This window comes from Mesoplodon mirus (genome assembly GCF_964341445.2).
Source record: "Mesoplodon mirus genome assembly, chromosome: X".
Classification (NCBI taxonomy): domain Eukaryota; kingdom Metazoa; phylum Chordata; class Mammalia; order Artiodactyla; family Ziphiidae; genus Mesoplodon; species Mesoplodon mirus.
Window position 1 is genome coordinate 63,689,927 of NC_138981.1, and position 14,003 is coordinate 63,703,929.

At 34.4% G+C, this 14,003-nt stretch overlaps 1 protein-coding gene across 1 annotated transcript in view; it reads right to left on the minus strand.

The window, feature by feature from the left end:
* ZDHHC15 (zDHHC palmitoyltransferase 15) overlaps positions 1 to 14,003 on the minus strand; it is a 122,575-nt gene that overhangs the window by 104,824 nt on the left and 3,748 nt on the right. The window contains exon 2 of the mRNA XM_082609102.1: positions 6,625 to 6,651. Coding sequence (XP_082465228.1) covers positions 6,625 to 6,651 — 27 coding nt within the window. The remainder of the gene's footprint in view (positions 1 to 6,624; positions 6,652 to 14,003) is intronic.

Genomic DNA, 14,003 nt, shown 5'->3' on the forward strand with positions numbered 1-14,003 from the left:
AGACATAGAAAACAAACTTATGGTTACCAAAGGGAAAAGGGTGGAAGGGATAAATTAGGAGTTTGGGATTCAAATATACACACTACTATATATAAAATAGGTAACCAACAAGGACCTACTGTATAGCACAGGGAACTATACTAAATATCTTGTAATAACTTATAATGGAAGAGAATGTAAAAAAAAGTGTATATATATATATATATATATATATATATATATATGTATAACTGAATCTCTTTGCTGTACACTTGAAACTAACACAACACTGTAAACCAACTATATTTCAATAAAAAATGAATATAAAATGGAGAAAAGACAGTCTCTTCAATAAGTGGGGCTAGGACAGCTGGACAGCTACATGTGAAAGAATGAAATTAGAACATTTTCTCACACCATATACAAAAATAAACTCAAAATGAATTAGGTGAATAAACTCACCAAAATGTGACTGGTAACCATAAAACTCCTAGAAGAGAATGTAGGCAGAACACTCTGACATAAATCATAGTAATTTTTTTTGGATCTGTCTCCTAAGGCGAAGGAAACAAAAGCAAAAATAAACAAATGGGACCTAATTTAAATTATAAGCTTTGCACAGCAAATGAAACCATCAACAAAAATGAAAAGACAACCTACTGAATGGGAGAAAATATTTGCAAATGATAAGGGGTTAATATCCAAAATACATAAACAGCTCATACACTCAATATCAAAAAAAACAATTAAAAAATAGGCAGAAGACCTGAATATTCATTTTCCTAAAGAAGACATACAGATGGCCAACAGGCACATGAAAAGGTGTTCAACATTATTAATCATCAGAGAAATTCAAATCAAAACCATAATGTCACCTCACAACTGTCGGAATGACTATCATCAAAACGAACACAAATAACAAATGTTGGTGAAGATGTGCAGAAAAGGAAACCCTCATACACTGCTGGTGGGAATGTAAATTGGTGCATCCACTGTGGAAAACAGTATGGAAGTTTCTCAGAAAACTAAAAATAGAACTACCATATGATTTGGCAATTCCACTCCTGGGTATATATCCAAAGAAAACAAAAACACTAATTGAAAAAGATACATGCGCCCCAATATTCATAGCAGCATTAACACATATATATGGAATTTAAGAAAAAAAATGTCATGAAGAACCTAGGGGTAAAACAGGAATAAAGACACAGACCTACTTGAGAATGGACTTGAGGATATGGGGAGGAGGAAGGTAAGCTGTGACAAAGCGAGAGAGAGGCATGGACATATATACACTACCAAACATAAGGTAGATAGCTAGTGGGAAGCAGCCACATAGCACAGGGAGATCAGATCGGTGCTTTGTGACTGCCTGGAGGGGTGGGATAGGGAGGGTGATGCAAGAGGGAAGGGATATGGGAACAGACGTATATGTATAACTGCTTCACTTTGTTATAAAGCAGAAACTAACAGACCATTGTGAAGCAATTATACTCCAATAAAAAAAAACCAAAAACACATTATTTACAATAGTCAAGATATGGAAGCAACCTAAGTATCCATCAACAGACGAACAGATATAGATGTGGTATATATATATATATATATATGTATATACACACACACACAATGGAATACTACTCAGCCATAAAAAATAATGAAATTTTGCCATTTGCAACAACATGGATGGACCTGGAGGGTATTATGCTTAGTGAAATAAGTCATCGACAGAGAAAAAACAAATACTGTATGTTATCACTTATATGTGGAATCTAAAAAACAAAACAAACTAGTGAATATAGCAAAAAAGAAACAGACTCACAGGTATAGAGAACAAGCTAGTGGTTACCAGTGGGGAGAGGGAAGGGGGAAGGGGCAAGATAGGGGTAGGGGATAAAGCGGCACAAACTACTATGTATAAAATAAATAAGCAACAAGGATATATTGTATAGCTAGCACAGGGAATAACTGAACTATAAACTGAGCATAATCTATAAAAATTTTGAATCACTCTGTTGTACGCCTGACACTAATATAATATTGTAAATCAACTATACTGTAATTTAAAAAAAAGGAAAACAAGAACAACAACAACAAAATAAATTGAAGATTCCCTATACAGTATGGAGGTGAGTATAAAAGATCATATTGTGGCCCAAACTTTTTCTTCCTAATGTCCTCTCACCCTGATGGTGTCTAATATATCACCAATAAATTAAGGTTAGTATAATTTTAAAAAGTGACACAAAGCAGAGTTTTCAAATGGAAACCTGAATAAGTTATTTTATTAGTTTGCTAGGGCTGCAATGAAAAGTACTACTGACTAAGTGGCTTAAACAACAGAAATTTTCTTTCTCACAATTTTGGAGGTTGGAAGTCCAAGATCAAGGTGTCGACAAGGTTGTTTCTTCTGAGGCCTCTCCTCTTGGTTTGTAGATGGTGATCTTCTCCCTGTCTCTTCACATGGTCTTCTCTCTGTGTGTGTCTTTTTCCTAATCTCCTCTTCTTATAAGGACACCAGTCATATTGATTAGGGCCCATCCTAGTGACCTCATTTTCATTTAATTACCTCTTTAAAGACCCTATCTCCAAATATGGTCATATCCTAAGTTACTGGAGGTTAGGATTTCAACATATGAATTTTGAGGGGACACAATTCAGCCCATAACAGTTCTATTATTTAGGAATTGCACCTATTTCTAAAAAGGTAAATAATTACAATCATTTTTAACTTTAAATGGGAAACTAGAGAATTTAGTATGCAAAACATTCAAAATACAAATGAATTCTCAGATAATGAGTTAAACGTTTGCTTAAAATGATTGATGGCCCTTTTTGAAGATGAACAACTGTGGTCAATACATTACTCTTGATTATATGTGGACTGCCTGACAGATTGTGCCTAATCTCATTTCTAAATTCATCCCTTAGCCTTACCAATCCTTGGACTCTACCAAGTTTTTAACCTCTAGTTTATCCCATAGCCTCACTTTAGGAGTAGAGGAGGGAAGACCTTCTACTCAAGATCTTCAAAATACAGATAGTAAGATGCTGAATGAGATCATCCATGCAAAACACTCTTATGAAAGCAAATATTGTGTTTTCTAGTACGGTCTATGGAAGAACAGACGGCCTCATGCCTTAAAGAATTTCTGAGTCCTGTATAATCAAGGATGACATAATATATAATATTCTGGACTGTGGTTCAGATGATCTGAGCTTTAGTCCTTTCTGTGCACTAGAATCAGCATGACTAGGTCAAAATATTTTACTTCTTGGGGTCTCAGCTGTTCTACTTACAAAATATGAGTGCAAGGATTTTGACAATATATTTGCAAGGGTAGTAGTTGGAATTATAGTCCTGAAATATGTTATCCTTCTTAGAAGAAAGATCTTTTAGGTCCTTTCCAATGTTAATAATAATAGTATCTATTACTACTTATTTTGTACTTATCATATGCCATGCACTATGCCAAGAGACTTACATACATCATCTCATTTAGTGCTTTAAACCATGAAAGGTAGGTATTGTTATTCCCATTTTACAGGGGAAGAAAGTGAAACTTAGCTTAAGTTCCCCAAGGTCATATATATAGTAAGCGGCAAAGTCAAGATTTGATCCCTGGTACATATGACACCAAAGTCTGCTAATTTGCTTCTTAACAGTGCATTAGAGATTGAAATTTATCAGGAAGTGTATTAGTTTCCTAGAGCTATCATAACAAATTATCACAAACTGGGTGGCTTAAAACAACATAAATTTATTCTCTTACAGTTTTGGAGGCAAGAAGTCTGAAATTAAGGTACAGGCAAGGCCATGTTCTCTCTGAAGGCTCCAGGGGAGGATGCTTCCTTGTCTCTTCCTAGCTTCTGGCCATTTCTGGCAATCCTTGGTGTTCCTTTGTGGCAACAAATCTCTAATCTCTGCTTCTGTCTTCACATGGCTGTCTTCTCTCTGTGTGTATCTGTGTATCCAAATTTCCCTCTTCTTATAAGGACACCAGCCATAGGGTCCACCCTAATCCAATGTGACCTCATCTTAACTTGATTGCATCTGCAAAGATCCTATTTTTAAATAAATTCACATTCACAGGTTTTAGGTGGACATGAATTTTGGAGGGACACTCTTCAACCCAGTAGAGGAACCATTAAGCAGACAAGAAATGGAAAAACTTGCAGTATGTCTGACTATGGTTTTCCTAAGCTGTGAAAAATGAATAAAAGGTTACGTGATTTGAGGCTTTCATTTCTTTGTCCCTTATATTTTCTTTGCTTATGCCAAATAATGTTCCTACTGGCAGTCATATGTTGTACTGTATTCTAAGTTAATAGTGTAGTATAATTTGAAAGAAGTCACAGATTCACATGGTTAGAACTGACTTCAGATACTAATTAGGCCTGTTGGTCTGCTTCTAGGCAAGGCTCACTGATTCATGCCAGATAGTTGGGTGCCTGATACTTCCTGAATAGTTTTCATGGCATCTCCTAGTAACCTGCCCTAGTGTTCAGAAGCTCTTTTCAAGTCTAACTTTCAAACTTCTGGCTACAATTGAATCTAATTTTAGTTTATGGATTCTACTGTGTTGAGAATCCTGACATATAAAAAAATGTTACAATGAGATTGTTAATACTTAACATTTACAAAGCAGTTTAATGCTACATATTTTACTCCTATATACTTTTATTCCTTCTAGCTTACAGTAAATCTGTAAGATGTTATTAAACTAGCCTTATTTTACAGAAATTGAAGTTCAGAGAAGTTGAGTTACTTACCAAAGGTCATAGAGCTAGTAAATGATAGAGCTGGAACTCCAACCCACATCTTCTGTCCCTAAATCCTGTGCTTTGTCCCATTACACCCCACTTCAGAATAAAGAAGCAAAGTCTAATCTTATTTTTTTTGTGTTTTGATAAATTTAAGAGCTATCAGGAGAGAAGTGCTTTGGAATTACAGAATTCTAGAGTCAGAGGGACCTTAAAATCATACATTGTGGTAACAGTTTCCTAAAGAGTTCAAATTCTGGTAACTGGATTGATGCTATTAGAAAAGCTTTGAACTGAGTTTGGCTTACAAATGACACTACACTGTTGTGGTTGAGTTCATTGACAACACACAAGAAATGAAAATATACTACTTTGGACACTAGAAAAATGATCATTTGAGCATCAATTTTCTGAGTAAGGAGGTCAACTAAGCAAATGAGGGAGTTGTACACTAAAAAGTAAAAAGAACAAGTATAGGTTTGCTTAACAGCATGGACTTTGAAATCAGGTAGTTCTGGGTTTGCATCCTACCACTTACTAGCTAGATGACCTGGGATAAGTTACTTAACCTCTCTAAACTTCAGTTTCCTTCTCAATAAAATGGATATAAGAATGTCTACATCATTGTGTTGATGTAAATATTGAAAGATTATACACACACACACACACACAATACTTAGCAGGGTACTCTGCACAATAAGTTGTAGTTTCCAATAATAATAACAATAATATTGTCATTATTCCTATTATGGTGGAGCATCATCTAGGCCCCCACCCAACTTATCTTGAAAGGTTATTGTGGAGAATGACATTTATTTATAAATATTTATATATGTATACAGAAAATGATCTCTGACTTTAAGAACCATCCATAACAATAAGAGGCAACTCAAGACTTGCTCTAAGGCTGTAACAAAAGTAGCAAACATTTATTAAGTCATCAGTATGTGCTTTATTCACCACTGTTCTAAGGGCTTTACGTGCATACCTCATTAAATTTTCATAATAACTGTATGAAATAGGTATTATTATTATTTCTATTCTACATATGAATAAAGTGAGCACAAGGAGGTCAAATAATTTACTAGGAAGTAGTGGAGCCAGGATTTGAATTTAGACAGTTCTCATACTTTTAACTACAATGCTCTATCTTCCCACCACTCTGCTCTATTGTCTCTAGAGCCAACACTTCTGTTAAATGAGTAATAGCAAACTGCAGCTTTAAAACAGCATAATATGAAAGTTATGTAGTTAATGAATTACAACAATTCCCATGAAGTGAGAATTAAAAGTGGCTATATGAATACTTATTGTTATACCTGATAAAATAATGTGAAACTAAAGGTTTGTTAAGACACATGTTTAGCTTACACATTTTTTAATGAAGAATGCCTCAGTCTGTTTAGAATGGTAGTATAAATTGCAGATCAGTCCAAGATGGGGGTGAGGAGTGAAGAGTAGTATAGCAAATATATTGGAACTGTGATGGTGAAGGACTTAGCCCTTAAAAGCCCTGCTGTGGGGCCCTTACTCCATGCCTTGAAGAGGGAATGAATTGGGCAGAAAGGCAAGGAAACTAGGACAATAGTGATGAACCAAGAGAAAGTCTAGGGTTAGTATGGCAAACAGAGTGGCTACCTGTGCCCTTTTCTATCATAAATCCTGGTAACTTCAAATTCCTGTCCTACAGCCAGAGGAGCTACTTAAAATATGTTCTGCTCTATCTCTGGGTAAGCTTCCTAAAAAACATTATCCTAAACTTTCCACTAACCTCAGTGTATTCCTGGGAGAGTTGCTCAATTTTTAGGCTTTAATGTAATTCACTTTTAGACAGAAAGAGGGATGCAGTCCTGACCAAAACAATTTATAATACCCGCTTACCTTTTTCTGCTGGGCTCAAGACAGTCACTGTGGAAAGAGAGAGAAAGGTCAAGATTAGTGATACTTAGAAACATTATTTTTCTAATACATTTTTCCGTAGCATCATTTTTAGTAATTTATTCAATGATACTTTAGGAAACCACCAGCCTGCTAACATAACAGAAGGCAAGGATGATTAAATTCTATCTTTTGCTACCTTCCTTCATTTTAAACCTTGAATAAGAATTTCTACTCATTCAACAAATACAAGGATAATCTGACTTTAAAAAAGCCAACAAATGGGAAACACTCAAGCTATATAACATGGCAGTAAGAACTTAAAAGATGATAAATTAGGAGATGACTATTCATTTTCCCAAAGTATTCACTGTAGAACATCTTTAAAAACCAAGTTTCTCTTGTATATTTAGAGGCAATATAGTGTAGAGGTTGCATGCGAGCTCTGATGTCAGATTTTCTGGGTTAGAAGCCCAGTTGCACTATTTTGTGACCCTGGGTAAGTTCCTTAACTTCCATAACATTGCCTACCTCACAAGGTTACTTGAGAATTAGATGAGTTAATGTATGTAAATGCTGTCTAGAATAGTATCTAGCACGAGGCAAGTACTTAATGAATATTAATTATTATATTTGAATGAAGATTTCATAGAATATTAGAACTGGAAGGGACTTTAGCGATTATCTGGTTTATCTGTCTCATTTACAGATGGGAAAAATGGACTAGAGTAGTATCATATGATTTGTCCAAGGTCACAGAACAAGTTAGTGGTGGAGTTGGGACTATATTCCAGTCTCCAGGACTTTTTCCATGTATTATGTCTACCTTCTCCAATCATTCCTTGTTGGCTTACTGTGATATATATGTAACTTCTGTTCAGAATGTCATTTGTACAAAATGGGGCCTACCTGTCTTTACTCACCACCAACATCTGTGTGCATCTGTACTAGGTGCTAAGGTAAAGTGAAATTATAAGGCATAGATCTCAATCTTGAGAAGCTATTAAATTAAAGTAGTTTTCATACACATTGTTAAACTCTTAAGGATCAGAAAAGGGGAAAAATCCAAACAGAGAATGAGACTATACTCTAGGGGTTATTTCCTCAGGTTCTTCATTAGTCATAACTTCTCCTCTTTATTTGCAGGTCTATTTTGTTGAGTCTTTAAAAAATGCTCCTTGTAATGATCTTTTGAATGGACTTTGTTAAAACTGTTCCATTTTGTCTGTGCTAAAAATCCGACCAGATGATGTCCTCTTTTTTCTAATACACTGGCCTGGAGATTGATACCAATTTCTTTTTTTTTCTTTTCAGTTAGAGAATCCTGGTTAAGAATGATTGACAGAAGCACATCCTCTACTTTGACAAATAGAAGTGGAAACAAGAAGTCTTGATGGGTCAACATGGGACTTCATGATTTTGCACATACATGTTGTGTGACTACATCAGTCCCACTAGGCCCTGAATTGGGTTAATAACATCTCTTTAAAATGGAACTAGAGAGAGCACAGTTGCTTGGAGAACAATATTAATAAAGAGTAACTGACAAATTGCTGTTTGGTATATCTCCTTCTACCTCTATCGATGAACAATTACTGCAAAACAAAAAGTGGAGATCCTAACTCCCATTTGCTTGGTCACTTGCTAGAGCATTTGTGGGTGAGGGAAGGAGAACATCCAGTGCTTTGCAGATATTGGAATGAGACAATGTATATAACAGAAAAATTGGTGGGGACCTGTGAAGTCTCTAGGTGGGGGATAGATGTTTTTAAGTAATTTTAGGACCATCATGTGCAAGTGGGATTGGTTTATATGATCCAAGAACAGAGGGCAGAAATAGAATCAATGAGTAAAAACTGCAGGTCAACACATTTCAGTTCAATAAAAGAGAAGATAATGATGATGATGATGATGATGATGATGATGATAACGATGGGCAGCCAGACTGGCAGCATTGGGAAGGAATAAGTTTCCCATTATAAACACTTGGAAATGTCCTGTAGGACATTTAGACATTAGTTAGGTATTGGACTTGACTTTTAAAGTCTTTTCACTCCTAAAATCTATACGGTGTCAATAAGTCTAAGGGAAAAATATTTTCTTGTAAAATTCCCTGTTAGAAGTTACATACTTCTGAGAAAAAAAAAGTGGTCTTTATTCTAAAACATTGTGGCACTTACCTTGGTAGTTCTGCCTTTCCTTTATTTTTCTAATGTTGCCTTTTGCGTTATTAAAGGAAAAGACTAAGATACTTCAGTCATATTTAAAATGAAAATGACTAAACTTTTCTAAAATGAATCCTTTCTCATGAATCTCTTGGGGAAATGTACACTTAGCCATACTATGGGTAATTTGTCATGCATCATTATAGAGTGATGTGGTGATATGTGTAATTACACACCTGCTCTGTTCCTTCAAATTTTAGCTCACTACCCAGCAAGTTAAGTGACTGGGGTTATCATCAAATAGCTTTTTTTACTCTCTCCTCTTTTCTTTTACCTGTTTACTGACTCTTTGCAACCAAGTATGGAGAAAAGGTATGGAAGGGTAGAATATATGTAAGGGCTTTTCATCAAAGACAACTAGTTTCAAACGAAAGCATATATCATGACTTCCTTTAAATAGACACATTTTAGAATTCACAGAAGGGTATTGGTAGAATAAACCTAATTTGGGACTATATGCGGATGGTCAACAATGTTAGTCCAAGGACATGGAAGAAATTCTACAACGGTGCTGTCCAAGAGAAATATAATACAAACCATGTAATTTAAATGTTCTAGTAGGAACATTTTTTAAAGTTAAAAATAATAAAAAAGTGGAGTTAACTTTAATAATATATTTTATTTAATCCAATATATCAAAAATATCATTTCAACATGTTATCTGCACAGATTATTAACTATATATTTTGCATACTTCTTTTTGCATTAAATTTTTGAAATCTGGTGCATATTTTAAGTTTTCCAGCACATCTCAATTCAGATGCCATATTTCATGTGTTTAATAGCCACATATGGCTAATGGCTACCAAATTAGTGAAGCTCAAAAGGACTTGTGGAAGGAGAGTGGGAAGGCTGAAAATATGAGTCTAGTGAGATGAGTGCTTAGTTACACCATGAAGTTCTCTTTTAATTGATGACTCATTTGGGAAGGGAGTTTATTGCAGTGACGCTTAGCAATCATCACTGATGAATATGGTATGTATTCATATTATGGCTCTGTCACTTACTTGTTCTGTGATTAATTATTTAATCTCTTTGTGCCTCAGTTTTTTATCCATAAACTGAGGATAAATTAATTTGTTATAAGGTTGTTATAGGAACTAAATTATAAAATACATGTAAAGTACTTGGGTGTCTGATACATAATAGGTAGTTAATTATTGTTAGCTATTTATTATTTTTCTGAAAAAGGTAAACTGTTCAGTGAGCTTAGGTTTTATAATAGTTTGGGACAAAACAAGTCTTATTTTTAAAATTATTTATGATATTGATCCCAAAGTTAAATAGGATGGTTTTAAAATAATGTATTCAATGTCAAAATGAATATATTTGATACTCACTTTTTCCAATAGATGTTTCTTATACTTTAGGTTAGGAGAGAGAATAGAATTTGAATTGGAGAACCTAGATACATTTCTCATTATGTTCTGCTTGTTGAAAGCCAACTAATCATGCCAGTCTTCATGTACTCCTCTGAAAAAGTTACTCATACTAGCCATTCATTTACTTTTTCAGCAGCCATTCCCAAATCTAGATGATTTTAATACCCATCTAAGGAACTGATAAAAATATAGAGTCTAGGGCCCCCTTCATATAACACATCTCTGGGTGGAGGTGTAGGAATCTGTATTACAAAAAACTCAGCAGGTGATTACGATTATCAGCCAGGTTTAAGAATCATTGGACTTATTTTAGTTTCATTTAGTTTTATTTATGTTTCATATGATACTTAACTACTCAGATGTGATGCTTTTAACTGTTTCATATATGGATGAGTTATAAAACTATTTTAGATATAAGAATACCATGATTCATATAGGCTTAAATGGATAGCTTTTACTTCTATAGAAATTTGGTTTCTAGAAACTGTTCCTTCTGTTTTTTTGCCTTATCAGTTTTCACGTCTTCTGACTCTCTTTGAAGAAATTCTAGCTTCTCAGTAGGATTATTTCCTGGACCTTTTAATTTTAATTTCAAAATGGATACTGTTAATCACCAAAAATGGCAGAGTAGGGAATTCCAGGCTTCTGTCCTTCCCTAAAGGCCATGAATGAAGTGGCAGAAACTGTCAGAATCAACTTTTGCAGAACTCTGGAAACTGAAAGTTGGGACCTTGAAAAGAAAACAAAATTTACAAACCTTTAACTAGACTGGACAAGAAAAAAGAAGGGAAGACTCAAATTACTAATATCATAAATGAAAGTGGAGATATTAATAGAGAACATTCATAAATGGAAAGGATTATAATAGAATAGTAGGAACAATTTTATGCTAACAAACTGGATAACCTAGATGAAATGGATAAATTCCTAGAAACACAGAAACTACCAAAACAGACAAAAGAAGAAAGAGAAAATCTGAGCATATTTTTAACAAGTAAAAGATTGAATCAGTAATCAAAACCTCCCAACAAAGAAAAAAGCCAAGACCAGATGGCTTCACTGGTAAACTGTACTAAATATTTAAAGAATTAACACCAATCCTTTTCAAACTCTTACAAAAAATTGAAGAGAATTCATAAACTTTGTCCATCCACATTTATATATTTTCATGCAGTTCTTTGGATAAGTGGGGTTAATGTTATTTACTGGTGATAATAATCAAGACTCATACATGAATCTTAAAAATGATTAAAAACCAATAGCAGGGCTTCCCTGGTGGCGCAGTGGTTGAGAGTCCACCTGCCAATGCAGGGGACACGGGTTCGTGCCCCAGTCCGGGAAGATCCCACATGCCGTGGAACGGCTAGGCCCATGAGCCATGGCCGCTAAGCCTGTGCTTCCGAAGCCTGTGCTCTGCAACGGGAGAGGCCACAACAGTGAGAGGCCCGTGTACCGCAAAAAAAAACCCAAAAAACAAACAAAAAAAAACAATAGCAGAACATTTGTGTAGGCTTAAGGAAAACTTCATTATTATTTAGAAAAACTAATATGATCAAATTTGATTTCATTCTAAATCCATTCACATTATCATAAGATATTATATTTGTCTATGAAAGAAAAAGAAAAGCTGCTGGATTTAAGTAAAGAATCATCTTACCCTTAAATAACAACTTAAATAGAGCAAATTATATAAATTCTGGCTAGTGGTGAGGGGGAAGTTTCTGCCAGCTGAGGAATAAAAGACATTATTCTGCCATTTGCTACAACATATGTGTTCCAATGCTAACTATTAAAATCTTGATTACGATTTATGTACAGCCATTTCAAATATAAAACCCCATATTAAACAGTAAGTTTGTGAAAGCAAGCTCAAGTTTCTCATTAAAGATTATTTTCAAAAAGTTAAAAAAAATAATTGAAGAGAACACTTTCTAACTCATTCTATGAGGCCAGCATTGTCCTGACACCCATGCCAGATAAAGACATCACAAGAAAAGAAAACTACATACATCTTTTATGAATATAGATGCAAAACTACTCAAGCAATTACTAGCAAACCAAATTCAACAGCATATTAGAGGATTACACATCATGATCAAGTGACATGCACCCAAGAAATGTAAGGGGTGATTCAACACATGAAAATCAATTATGTAATACAGTACATTAACAGAATGCAGGAAAAAATCCACACATTCATCTCAATTGATGCTAGAAAAGCATTTGACAATATTCCACACACTTTCATGAAAAAAAATGTTCAAGAAATGAGAAATAGAAGAGAAGTTCCTCAACTTGATAAGGGGCATTTACGGAAAACCCACACCTAACAGTATACTCAATGGTGAAAGGTTGAAATCTCCCTCAGCTAAGAAATAGGGTCAGGATGTTGATTTTCATCAATTCTATTCAACATTGTACTGACAGTTCTAGCCAGTGCAACTAGGCAAGAAAAAGAAAAAAAGCATCCAAATTGGAAAAAAGAAATAAAATTATTTTATTTGCATATAATATGATTCTAGGTATAAATAATTCTAAAGAAGCCACCAAATAAAACCCTCTTAGAACCAATGAACAAATTCAAGCAAAGTTGCAGAACACAAGATCAACACTCCATATCAGTTTTATTTCTAAATACACTAGCAGTGAACAATCAGAAAAGGAAATTAAGAAAGCTATTCCATTTATAATAGCATCAAAAAAAAATACTTGGGAATAAATTTAACCAAGGAAGCTCAGGACTTACACACTTAAAATTCCAACACACTGCTGAAAGTGACTGAAGACCTAAATAAATGAAGAGATATCCCATGCACATGGATTGGAAAACTTGATTTTAAGATGGCATTCTCTTTAAAACAATACACAATTCAGTACAATCCTTATCAAAATTCCAATGAATATTTTGCAGAAGTGTAAAAGCTGATCCTAAAACTCATATGGAATTGCAAGAGACCCTAGCCAAAACAGTCTTATAAAAGAAAAATAAAGTTGGAGGACTCACACATCTTGACTTCAAAATTTAAAACAAAGTTATGGTAATCAAAACAAGTGTGGTACTGGCAAAGGAACAGACAAACGAATCAATGGTACAGAATTAAGAGTACAGAAATAAATCCAGAGCTCTATGGTCAATTGGTTTTTGACAATCATGTCAAGGTTATTCAATGGGGTAAGAATAGTCTCTTCTATAAATGATGCTAGCACAACTGCATAGCCATATGCAAAGAATGAACCTGGACTCCTCCTTCACACCATACACAAAAATGAACTCAAAATGGATCAAAGACTTAAATGTAAGAGATAAAACTATAAAACTCGTAGAAGAAAACACAGGGGTAAATCTTTATGACCTTGCATTTGGCAATGGGTTCTTAGATATGATACCAAAAGCATAGGCCACAAGTAAAAAATATAGATAAATTGAATTTTATCAAAATTAAAAACGTTGTGTATCAAATGATGCTATCAAGGAAGTGAAAAGACAATTCACAGAATGGGAGAAAGTATCTGTGAATCATTTATCTGATAAGGGTTGAGTATCCAAAATACATAAGGAAATCCTATAATTCAACAACAAAAAGATAAATAACCCAATAAAAATGTGCAAAGGACTTGAATAGACATTTCTTTAAAGAAGATATACAAATGGCCAACAAACACATGAAAAGATGCTCAGTATCACTAGTCATCAGGGAAATGCAAATCAAAATCACAGTGAGATACCACATCATACCCACTATGATGGCTATAATTAAAAAAAGGAAAATAACAA